Genomic DNA, 12,089 nt, shown 5'->3' on the forward strand with positions numbered 1-12,089 from the left:
ATCAGTTAGATTTGGGAGAATATGAAGTGATCACTGGTGAAGTTTTTCTGAAAGAAGAAAAATTACTGAAAGAATCCTAGAACTATAGGGAGCTATCACAACCTACTCTTGCCTTATTAATGACGGTTTCCAAAAATCATAAGCCTTTCAAAGAGTATTCCCTTTAGTATATGATTTAGTTGCCAACAAAAACGGTATACAACTTCTTACTTATCAACCCCAACCGGCACTAATTAGACAAAGAACAACAACAGATGTTGGTTAGTTACAAGAATCTGAGTCCTTATTGTCACCCTTTTCACTACACCCTCTGCTCTTTGCTTTTTGCACAAAAATAGTTGTTTTGTGTGTTTGGAATTCAGTTAATTTGTAATTCGCACAGAATTCGCCGACACGAAAAAGCACTAGGACACGACGCAGTACTGAGGTGCACACACATGTATGTACATACATATGTCTCTACTATGCACTCGCGCACACTACACCTTCCCTCACATTCCCCTCGGAAAGCGAAAAACACGATAGTCGTGTTGCACACGCCGAGTTGTTTACGCCGCCCACACGATAACTCATGCTTATTTAAATTACACGAACTAAACGAACAACAATAATTGTAATAGCAACAACAATAAAACAGTGGAAACAACAAACTAAATCTGTGCAACGTTTTTTGATGGAGCAACAGAAAAGTTGGACATGCCACACAAAAAGTGCCATAAAGTAAACAGTGGCACGTACCCTGCGCGGCTAAGAGAGAGTGGGATGCGCGATAAATGGACACAACTCGGCGAATAAATGGTTTGGATAATTCAATTCAAGTGTGAAGTAAATTTCTTGCCGCAAATTGTTGTTGTTGTTTTTTTTCTTATCCTGTCAATTTCTTTCGCATGCAAACACATACATAAATAATCTGACTAATGTACAATTTATGTACATATATTGCTCACACATAACGGTATATACAGTTGTAATGCGCTGCAAATCAATCTCAACCACCGTTGTGACAATATAAAACCACGTAGCAACGTTATTTGTCGAGCTAGGTTGGATCACGAAAATAAACAAGAAATTGCTCACACTCCAAATAGCTGAACTCAAACAATCTAAAGTTGACGACCATGCCTATAGTGCATCGCATCGAACGGTAAACATAGGTCAGCGCGCATGTTTGCTGGTGGTGATTTGTTCGAGTTAAGCTGGTTTTATTAGGTGAACAGAAGAAGTAGAAAGAATCGCCGATGATGCCGATGATAAGGCCGATTAATGCATGCATGTGATGGTGATAATGTTGGAGCCACAACAACATTTGACAGCTGTCCGACTTAAATTCTCCAATGTTCATAAAAGATGGAACTTGCAAGAGAGCTAAATTGGCGAATTAAACAACCGAATTATAAAGAAAACAATTGATTTCGAAAATCTAATTTTTTTCTTTAATTTGTTCCATTACTATTTGAGTTAAATTGTATGTCCGCTCCTTCTCGTGTAGTCAGTTTTAACACTTTTAATCATAATTTGAAATTATTCTTGACCGAACTCATTTCTGACAAATTAGCGTCACACCAGATGAAAACTCTAATGAGATAAATCATTTATATTACAAATATGCATTTATATACTTAATTGTGAATCTAAACCATCCTCAATTCCCCTGGAATACACATAAAAAATTTCATCAAAATCGTCCAGCCATTTAGGAAGAATTCAATGACTAACACACGTAGAAGATTTATATATATAAAGATGTACCTTACCTGCATATCAGATGTTTCTAGTTTTATTTCAATACTTTACACCAAGAAATATGAAACAACAATGTATCTCACTTTCTCATGATAGTTTTAAGGTTTTGAAACTGTTTATTGAAAAAATATAATAATTTGTTTCTAAAACTCTTTAATTTTGTATGTTTTTTTTATTTTTCCTGTGTGTATGTGATTATGGTTATTGTTGTAGCAGAAAACATTCATCAAATATTTTAAAGAATGACGTCTCTTAATTTTGCCTAAACTACTAAACTATATATGTATGAATATGACGGTTTCCATGTTTTTCTGCAGCGGGGTAAGATCGCATTAAGTTTGTCTTCGACAAATGGAAACGCGGCGTCGGCCACAAAAAAATGTGGAAATCTGCTGTGTATACATTCCATAATAGAGGTCTTAGTGGTAGTAGCAATATGTTTCCCAAGAGTGCTTGACCAAAGGTAGTTGGCTGAAAAGCACATTGAAATATAAATAAAATAAGGAAATTTTGTAAATCATTTAATGTTACCTCCGTCACTTTATCCGCGATAGCTACTAATGCTGCTAGACGTAAAGTAAACCTACATCGCAGGTTAACGTTGCATGTTTTCGTGGTCGAATAACAGCTGCATACATACATATATGCTTCCCGACAACCGCACCAACACAGTTGGTTACATTCCACAGTTTTAAAAGGTTCTAATCAGCAGCAATGTGTTTATATTGTGCGGTAGTCGGCATTTCTAAGCTATTTCGGGGACAAATGTAACCAGAGTATTTCACATGTTTCAAGTACGATATTCCGCACTGTTGTCTTCCCTAATTTATGCATCGACGCTACGACCTCAACAGGTGTTCCATGAGCGAAGTACCTGAAAATAAATAAAAAACAATTAAGGAAGGGCTAAGTTAGGGTGTAACCGAATATTTTATACTCTCGCATTTTGTTTATGTAATTCTATTATGACAAAACACTAATGAGGCCATACATTCGGCATAAACTCCACAAAAATAGCGTAAATATTTTATATTATATATAAATCATTAGTTATGGTAGATATGTGGGACTTCAAAATTGTGGAATAGTGAAAGTGGGTTTGGTTGCGAATTGAATTCTCGTATTTGCAAGAGATTGAATTGGATTTCCAAGGAAATGGTTCGAACCGAATTTCGTTGGAATTAGTCAAGTAACTTCTGCGATATGGCCCATTTCAGACTTTGTTTACGAATTAGAGTGCATCCTGACAATAAATTTCAGGTTTCTGTTGTTTTTTCGAAGTGAATCCATTCTCAGCACATATTGGCAGAAAGGAGGCTTAAATTTAATTAAACCGTTTCACTTAGAAAAATTTATGAAAAATTAATTTTTTTAATAAAACTAATTGGATTTTTATAATATTTTTGTTTGTTTTGTATTTTATGATGTAATTTTCAAAATGATTTTGTTTGATAATTTTGACTTTAATAAAAAATTTTCAACCTCCGAAAGTAGTGGTATTGCATACCACAAATTGCAAATATCTTACTCCAAAGCATACAATCGTGCTAGTTTGAAGAGATTTAAAATAACTGTAGTGCAATGAAATACTAGGTGCTGCTGAGCTGAACTTATAAAACTGTTTACTACCTAACTCTTCGCTTGTTTTGGTACATACTTGAGAAGGAGTTGACGCTGTTAACGACACACAACAGGAATAAGACGCCGGCAGCAAGACCAGCGGTGCACATTCTCTGCTACATATTCGCCTATACTACACTCCAAATCGTTGTCTTCGATCTCGACCACTGCAGCTTTTGCGGCCGCTTTGACTTATTACTGCAGCCTCAATATATCTTCTGTCCGGATTCTTCCCGCTGCCCACACCAGAAAGAAAACTGTAACCTACTTCTAGGTGTTAGAGCTGACGATAAGTGCTGCAATGAAAGGCAAAGCAAATATATTTTTGTGAAATTAGTTGCAATGAAATATGAACATCAAAGAAATAAGAAAGAAAGAAGAATATTCAGAATGTAAACACAAATCTTCGGAAGCATGAAAAATGTGGAAGAATGATTGTACTTTTTGGCAATGCTGCTATTTGTTATTGATTTTATTGTTGTTGTTACTGCGGTGGGTTTGATAAAAATTTGCGTTCTCGCATGCGCTTGACATTCTTTATTTGTATTTGCCCATATTGATATGACACTTTGACACGCTGCCATTGCGACAAAACAAATTAATGAAAAAGTGTTTGATTTCTCTCGAATACAAAGCGACTCTGGTCGCTGACTTGTTATTTGCTGGCGAATATCAATTGAATATCTCAAATATTTTTTAATATTTCACCTTTACCACACACTTGTTTTGTTGTTGAGTAATAATATATTGTGAATAATAAGAAAATCGTGTTTAAACCACCGAATCAATACTTGATTGAAATTTTGCTATCGAGAACAATTCAATTCATTTGTTGTTTAACTTTCCATTGTTATCAGTAATTATGGTTTACTTGGGCGAATATAATATTTTCGACCATCATTTATTGTCCTTTTTTGTAAGTTTGATATATTTTAGCATAAATGTTCCGAGAATTTTTTAATTGCAATATTATTGTTGCTGTGTTAGAAATATAGATTGGTATAAATGAAAACCTCACTTCCATGGTCTATGCTTTTTTAAACATTTATTCTTCAACTGGCTAACCACTTTTCGGTCCCCTGATACAGTAAAATATAGGATTGACATAAAAAGGGCCGTTTAATAATGTAACTTCAGCTCAATTGCTTGATAGTACTATTCCCACTGATTTTCAGTATTAGTACTTCGATATTTCAAATTTGTACGGTTCGTCCTCACTTTTCAGGATATAGGAATTTGTATATTGAATAAATGCTTCTTCCCAAACCGCCATATTTTTTCGTGAACTACATAGTGATCAGTCTGTGCACAATATAAGAACACTTTTCTTTCTTAGAAATTGTGATCAGTCAAAATATTTGTATTAAAGTTATGAACCTTTTGGAAATATTTTTGTGTTTTTACTTAGCGTTGCTCGCTATCGATCTAGCTACTTTCAATGTGTTTTAAAAAAATTTTTGCAAAATTTTTAAAAATGGTTTGGGTATAATAAGAGCATTTGCAATATCAATGAATATCAAAAATTTTAATTTAATTTAAAAAATTAAGTATCACTCTGATATTTAGTCTGCAGTCTCTGAGGTATTAGTCTGCAGTTCACAAAAAATTGTTAAAATTATCAAATAAAGTGACAGGAATCAGCGAGGAATAAAGCGAGGCAATCAAACTACACGAGCGAAAAGAAAAATTCACAATTAAGCATTTGCTTGTGTATTAGTATGTGTGAGAGGCAAAAACAACACAAAACAACATTGATAAATGACCTCAAGCGCCAATAGCCGTTGAATATTTGGCACTTTCCGTCCGAATGCACAAAAAATTTGGCTTTAATATCTAAAGCCGCTTGCTGTTGTTGTTATTGATTAAGCGTGAAAATGGCCAGATAATGAAAAACAAAAAACAACATTAGCACGTTAATTGAAACTGTCGAGATGTCAATACGCATTTACCCACATGTGATTAGGCTTAATTGTAGATTTTGATAAATGATGGCAGATAAAATCTTTATTTTTTATGGATTTCATTTGAAGGTAGATGTTTATGGTAGTATTCAGGGAATTGCTGAAGCGTTAGTATGTAACAATTTTCTTGAAAAATATAGTGTTTGGAAGCTACTTCCACAGGTAAGTTAAGCCAGTTTAACAATTATTCACTATACGATGCCTCTGGTGGCTGCTTGAACTCTTCTCTAGAAATTTTGGACGTTAATAAAGTCTAAATTAGCCGAATTACTTTATCATATCAACTAAATATGTCATATTATATTAACAAAATATGTTTATACTCTTTTGGTTGCACTTTAAAAGCATCACCTTCCCCACAACAACTGCATATGTGAGCAAAAATTGTTGCTTTTTTGCGGCAACAGCACACATTCAGCAAGTCACAGCTGTTGTTCTAAACTAAAAATACCCAAAAGACAAGCACAAGTAGGGCTATAGGCAATTTTCTTGGCTTATTTGCATGCACTTCCGCTGCTTCTGTGCCACCGACAGGAAACGGATGCAAACTCTTCTACAAATTCACTTAAATGTCATTTCGGTGCTCGAAGCATCTGCCATTTCGGCAATTAGGTGTGTGTGTGTGCACAAATTTGTTTTGTTTCGCCTTCTGCTGTTGTCTGCTGCATGGTTATACCTTCGTAAAACTTGGCAGCGCATGACATACGAGTACGTGCCTTGCAGGCAATAACATACGAATTTTGGAGTTGCCAAAAATGCAAGGCATCTCTGTGGGGAAAGGAAATAGTTGCAGAAAAATTGGGTTTTTAATTTTGCATTTTTTTTTTTTTATTTATTTTTATTGTTTTTGAATACACCAAGCATCTTTTATTTGAAAGTACTTCACTTATTTTTTCGAACATCAGTCTTTTTCAAATCCTTTTAATTAACATCTTCATTCAATATAACTTGCTTTATTGTGCAATTACAGCACTAAAAACAGCTGAATAATTTTTTTTCTGCACCTTTGTCTTTAATCTTATTCTATTAGTACGGCGACGAAATTGCGTAGAGCATATTTTCGTACTCAATTTTGATATCACTCAGAATTTTTCGAATTTTGTCTTCAAAAGTATTGTAATGCAAGACGCCACTAGAATTTGAGTTTAGACAGTTTCTGAGATTAGGGTTGACCAATAGTTTCCAATCTTGGCTACATATACCACAGTATGTGTGAGTAGTAAATACTAAGGTGCTACATGTGGTATGAGTAACTTTTAAAATTAAAAATTAATATTTTAATTTACAAATTATATATCTGATGAAAAGCAGAAGAATAAGTTGAAAGATATATACTGAATCACATAACATTAAAAGCCATTAAGATATTAATTTTACGATTTTCTTTTAATAAAAACCCTTTCAACTAACAAAAAACAAATAGTTATTAGTCCAAAAATACATAATAAAAAACTTCACTAAAATCACCAAACCCTTCCTCAATTGCTTACCATAATCATCAAATCATAATAATTATATTTTTAACTGCTAGATATTTGCGACGCAGCTAATTTGCAAAAATCAGTCACAAAGCATTGGAGAACTACCACTAAAACACCGACAGCGACTATTTCAACTTCTCCATGTTCTTCCAACAACAAATTCTTCGTACTTTGGAAAAGTTCGCCTTGACCTGACAGTTGCACGGAAATAATTGCCAGTGCCGGTGCGAGTTGCATTGCAATAAAGTTTTATGCACGCGCAATTTCTTCCTTCCTGCTGGCATAAAAGCCGGCGAAAATGAATAAAGTTTGGATTATCATTTTGGGCGTCATGTCCTTATGGTCGCGGCGGCCGGTGTTAATGTGCGACGGGGACCGAACTGGTGATTTCCTTTGATTTCAATGGTAAACTCTTTGGCTTGACTTGCAGGCGAAATTTTTCTTAAGTTCGCGAAAACAAGATGAGTAAAAAAATTGCAGTGAACACAAATTACTTAGTGGGGTATTTGGAGAGTTTGAAAGAAAAAATAAATATTGTTATATGAGAGCTAAGTTTCTTTGAAAAGTTAACAGAAATAGCTTCGAATTATTTAATTTTCGTTTGCTAAAAAAATAAATGTGACACACAAAATGACATCGGAGTTAATTAAGTTTTCTGGCGCAACGCCGGCTAAAATTTTATTGCTACCATCCTCATAAGTAGCTGAGCTTAAACTCTCACGTGATTATCTTTGCTTCAACCAGCCGTGCTACTTGTCATTTTGCTTTGCAACCATTTTCCGTTATTGGCATTATCGTTTATTGATCCTGCATCCTTGCGCACAACAACAACAAAACCTTATGCTTTTATTGCCGCTCGCTCTCAATCTTCATTTCTTCGTTTGATGTATGTGGAAAATATTTTAATTACTTTGGATATTGGCTGCTGGCAGCACTTGACCGAGCAGGCTGCCGGAATTGCATACATACATACATGGCTGTGGCACGATTGCCATCATAAACACTTTAGCATGAACACCTTCAGGAAATATGACAAATTTTCTTCATTCACATATAAAATACAAGCCACACGTTTCTTTCACCTCCACTTTCCACATCTACTGAATATATGTATATCCTATATTGGAGTCCTTTTCGATTTCGCCATTTTCCTGTACACATATGCACCCACAAACGAGTGTGTGTTCTAATATCCAAGAATGTGTGTCAATTATGCAAGCTGAGCATTCATTCGTGTTTAATTGCTTTCAATATATTCACCTGCGCTAGCGCGCCTGCATCGAATCGGTAAAGCTCTGTGTGCTTGCAGCATTTCGCATCTGAAATATCCGACTGAATTATGTCTTTCTCACACGTGCAAGGGAATGGCTGCACATTAGGTACATATGTATTGGGGCTTCATGTAAACATTATTTCGTGTTGCTTAGCTCGTAAATTCGTATGAAATGTCAAATAAAATGCTTCTGCACTAAATTCTAAGCCAAAATTCATTGAGAAAGGCTCTGCATGTGGTGAACGCAATTTCAAATAATTTTATTATATAAATATATTTTATGTTTTATGTACATGGTTTTGTTCAAAAGGGCAAATGTTATTGGAAATCAGGTACTAGTTACCCTGAGTGTGAGAAGTGTCAGAAATGAGGGACTCTTCGGTCACATGTGAATATATTATTCAAGGTATACCTTCGGTATTTATTTGAGCGAGATTCTCTTCTTGATTGTGTCAGCCTTCTTAAGCCATTGAAAAGAGGAGACAGCTTACAAGCTGAAGGTATTTATTATACTGGGCTTTGGCGAGAAGATTTTGGGAGTCTCTTACAAAACAGAAACGAACATGAGCTCTACCGCGTCATGGATATAGTTAAGCGTATAAAAACACAACGAATGCATGTAAAGGTCATGAATATCGAGTGAGCTCTAATCACCTTATTATCTTCTAAGATTAAAGAAACAGAAGACTTTTGTCCATTTTTGATATAAAAGTTTACTGTAACTAGTCCTGTAACTATGAATTCCCTTCTATTTCAGTTTCACTGTGCAATGGAAATATGTCTTACTCATGCTTATTGCTGCCGGCTTTCAGTAAATTTGGCAGCCTTTACAACGCATCGAAATTGCCAATCATTCAGCGAAGAATGGTCAAGCGAAAATAGAGCGTAATGGCAATTTTGATTTCGGCCGTCCGGAGAGCTGTCAATCTTTGTGAGCAGGCTTATTAAATACGCTAAATTGACAGCTATTGGCAACTGACAGACGATGATAAAGGAGTGAGGAAAAAAAAAACAACAACAAAAAGGTTACAGAAAGGAGAAGTCAAGCGCTGGTAATGAAAAGGGCGGAATGATATGGGGAGCGGTCGTGTCAGTTTACAAATTTGAGTGCAATGAGAGGATGGATCGGGTGAGAGTGCTGGAAATGAATTGTAAATGGTTTCGATTTGCAAATAAAAATTTCAAACATAACCGGTTGCTAAAAACTAACATTTTTTTTCACAAAACGATAGTCAAATAGAGGGTGGATTTCAGTAGCGGCGGCGTGTGTCAATGTCGGCACTGTTGCAGAAGAAGACACGCCTGAAAGCATGCTAGAGTCACGCGCACAAATCAAACAGAAGATATGAGGAGACTCAAACAATTGCAATAGCAGTTTCATACACACACATGTACATTTATAGTAAGTCCCCCTGCCTCTCTGAGCGTTTAGTGAACTTTGAAGCAGCGGATTTGCATATTGAGGACGAAGAGCTCGCATGACATAAACGAAAGGAAAATGGCAGAAATAAGCGAGCGAAAACAAACGTTAACAAAAGCAATTTGACGGTGGAGAGAGGGGGAGTGTGAGTGAGAGCGAGGAGCAGCTCGAAGCCAAATATGACGAAAAATTTCATAAAACACTGGAAATATTGCGCTACAAAGCAGAAAGCAAAAAGCAAAGCAAAAGGCGGACATGGAGAACAATGTCAACGACATCGACTTCAACGGCGACGGACACTAAGTGCACTGACATACATCAAACAAACGACAAAAGCGCTGAACAATGCCCAGACAGTCGTGGCCAACAACAGCACACATACACACGCATATGTATGTCACTGGTAAAAGCTGCAAATGCACATATATTTATTATCATATATATTTAATATAATGTCAGTGTGTGTGTGTGTTGAACTCCTCATACACGAATCTATGTTGCTTGCACTGAAAATACTTGAAGCGCAAATATATTAAAACTGGCAAAGAAGTAGTTGAAGTAGAGTGTGAGTGTGTGTGTAAAGCGCATTTCAGCAGGGGTGTTTTAAAGTCCACTTGGAGGCTCATGACCGAATAACAATTTTCTTTGTAGGACTTTTGGGGCGAAACCAATTAAAATTTGATGATTTTGTAATGTCACTCGCGCACTCTTCGATGCCAGCGTTGAACTTATGTACGTGAGTGTGTGTTTGTGCGGTGGTTGGAGGAGACATTTTAAGCTGTTAAAACATAAAAGTATTCTTTGATGCTTTTTTAATAATACTTAAAATGTTTGTGAAATGCTGCAGGTTGTTTAAATATATACTTTTAATTTACAATTTTTTTATTTACAATTAAACTGAAGAAGAAGAGGAAGACATTTTTGTCTATTTCTATTTATATATCAAGTATTTTTCTTGAAATAAAGTCGAGTGGCTTGATTCAGATATGAAAATGTATGTCTAAACAGTCTCTTGGAAACTTCTTAACATCTTTATCTGGACTCTACGGGTCATCGGGCATCGTACAAGCCATTTCTGGTACAAAGTGGAAGATGAACGTGTCGACTTTCAACAAAAATATATATTTTCTATATTTGATTTAAAATAATGCTACCAATTGATTTTTATTAAAAATTCCAACCTCTTTTTCCAATTTAGTCAAGCAATTACCATACATTTTAAACAATTGTAACATAAATGTTATTACTTTTAATCGAATATCGCCGAATATTCATATTTTAGGTTGTAATATTCCCTATACCTTAATTCTATAGGATTTCTAGGTAATATTTAAATAAAATTTATTAATTGTTTTTTGTGTTTTTCTTTACCAACAACTACAAACAACAAACATGAAGTTGTTTACGCCTCCAACGGCCCACACATGTAACTAAGAACCCCTTGCCAACACTGAGATGTCACTGGCCTCTGCCACACACACCCCCATGCACAGACAGACACACCCACACACTCGGTTAATCATAAATTCAAATAATCAACAAATGTTTAGTGAAAAGCAAACGAAAAATGCACGAACTCTCTGCGCGGCAGCACTTCTTTTCTTTTTTTCTTCTTTTTGTTTTTGTGTGACATATTAAGCTCATTGAAGTGGCATAAATTTGTATCACCCGAAGCTCAACAATGCGGATTTCACTTCACTACTTCTTCTACTATATATTTGCTCATTACATACAGTACTGTGCGTGTGTTTGTATGCAGAAGAATAGTACAATGTCTGACAAGTGACTGCTACATGCCACATGCCATGCATGGAACCACACAACAAGAATCCGAACTAACAGTACATTCCATAGAGTGAAGTGAAATTGAAAAATATGTGGTGGCCACTCGAAGCGCAGTGTCTGAAGCGCGAAGTTGGCGCCTAAAAGCATGCTTCATGGCATTTCGGGTGTGTGAGTGCGAATATGGAGTGGAGAGCTCTTGCAGGTACTTGCAAGTAGGTGCGCGCAAATAAACATGTGGCATAACAAAAGAATAGGGTGCATGGAGAAGTAAACGTATAGAAAACAACAACAAAATACTTGCGGCACTCTTTGAAATACAAAAAAATATATGCGAGTACCCGGAAGACGTATGGGAAGGCTTAACCGGAAGCTGTTGAATTTACCAGGAGGTGCACAGCTATGACATCTAATTTTTCACTCTACTAAATCCTAAATACACACAGGGCTGAGACAGTTTTGGCGAAGTGAAAATAAATGAGCGAACTTAAAGATGAGAATAACTAAAGAAGTGGTTCTCGTGGATATATATTTATAGGTGGCAACGCCGTTTATATATAGATTTTCTAACTCAAAATACAATAAATTTTTATTTTCCAAAGAATTAATTTGAAAGAGTGAAAGAAATATAATAGATCTGGTGTCAAAGAACAAAATTTAAGAAGGACATGAAATTGTTTTCAGAAGTGTTTTACATTCAAAATTCCTCCTCATTATTCCTCTTTCTTTAATTTCTTCCAACAATAAATACTTAAAGAAATCCCGTTAATTCCTGCGCAAACTTTACGCAAATTTCTTAAAGAAGTTTG

At 35.5% G+C, this 12,089-nt stretch overlaps 1 protein-coding gene across 3 annotated transcripts in view; it reads right to left on the reverse strand.

The window, feature by feature from the left end:
* LOC105215599 (uncharacterized) overlaps window positions 1-12,089 on the reverse strand; it is a 192,697-nt gene that overhangs the window by 151,561 nt on the left and 29,047 nt on the right. For all 3 annotated transcript variants that reach the window (XM_054232263.1, XM_054232261.1, XM_054232262.1), the window contains one exon: window positions 3,401-3,659. In XM_054232263.1, coding sequence (XP_054088238.1) covers window positions 3,401-3,473 — 73 coding nt within the window. In that variant the 5' untranslated portion in view covers window positions 3,474-3,659. The remainder of the gene's footprint in view (window positions 1-3,400; window positions 3,660-12,089) is intronic.

The sequence above is a fragment of the Zeugodacus cucurbitae genome, chromosome 5 (assembly GCF_028554725.1).
Source record: "Zeugodacus cucurbitae isolate PBARC_wt_2022May chromosome 5, idZeuCucr1.2, whole genome shotgun sequence".
Taxonomy (NCBI): domain Eukaryota; kingdom Metazoa; phylum Arthropoda; class Insecta; order Diptera; family Tephritidae; genus Zeugodacus; species Zeugodacus cucurbitae.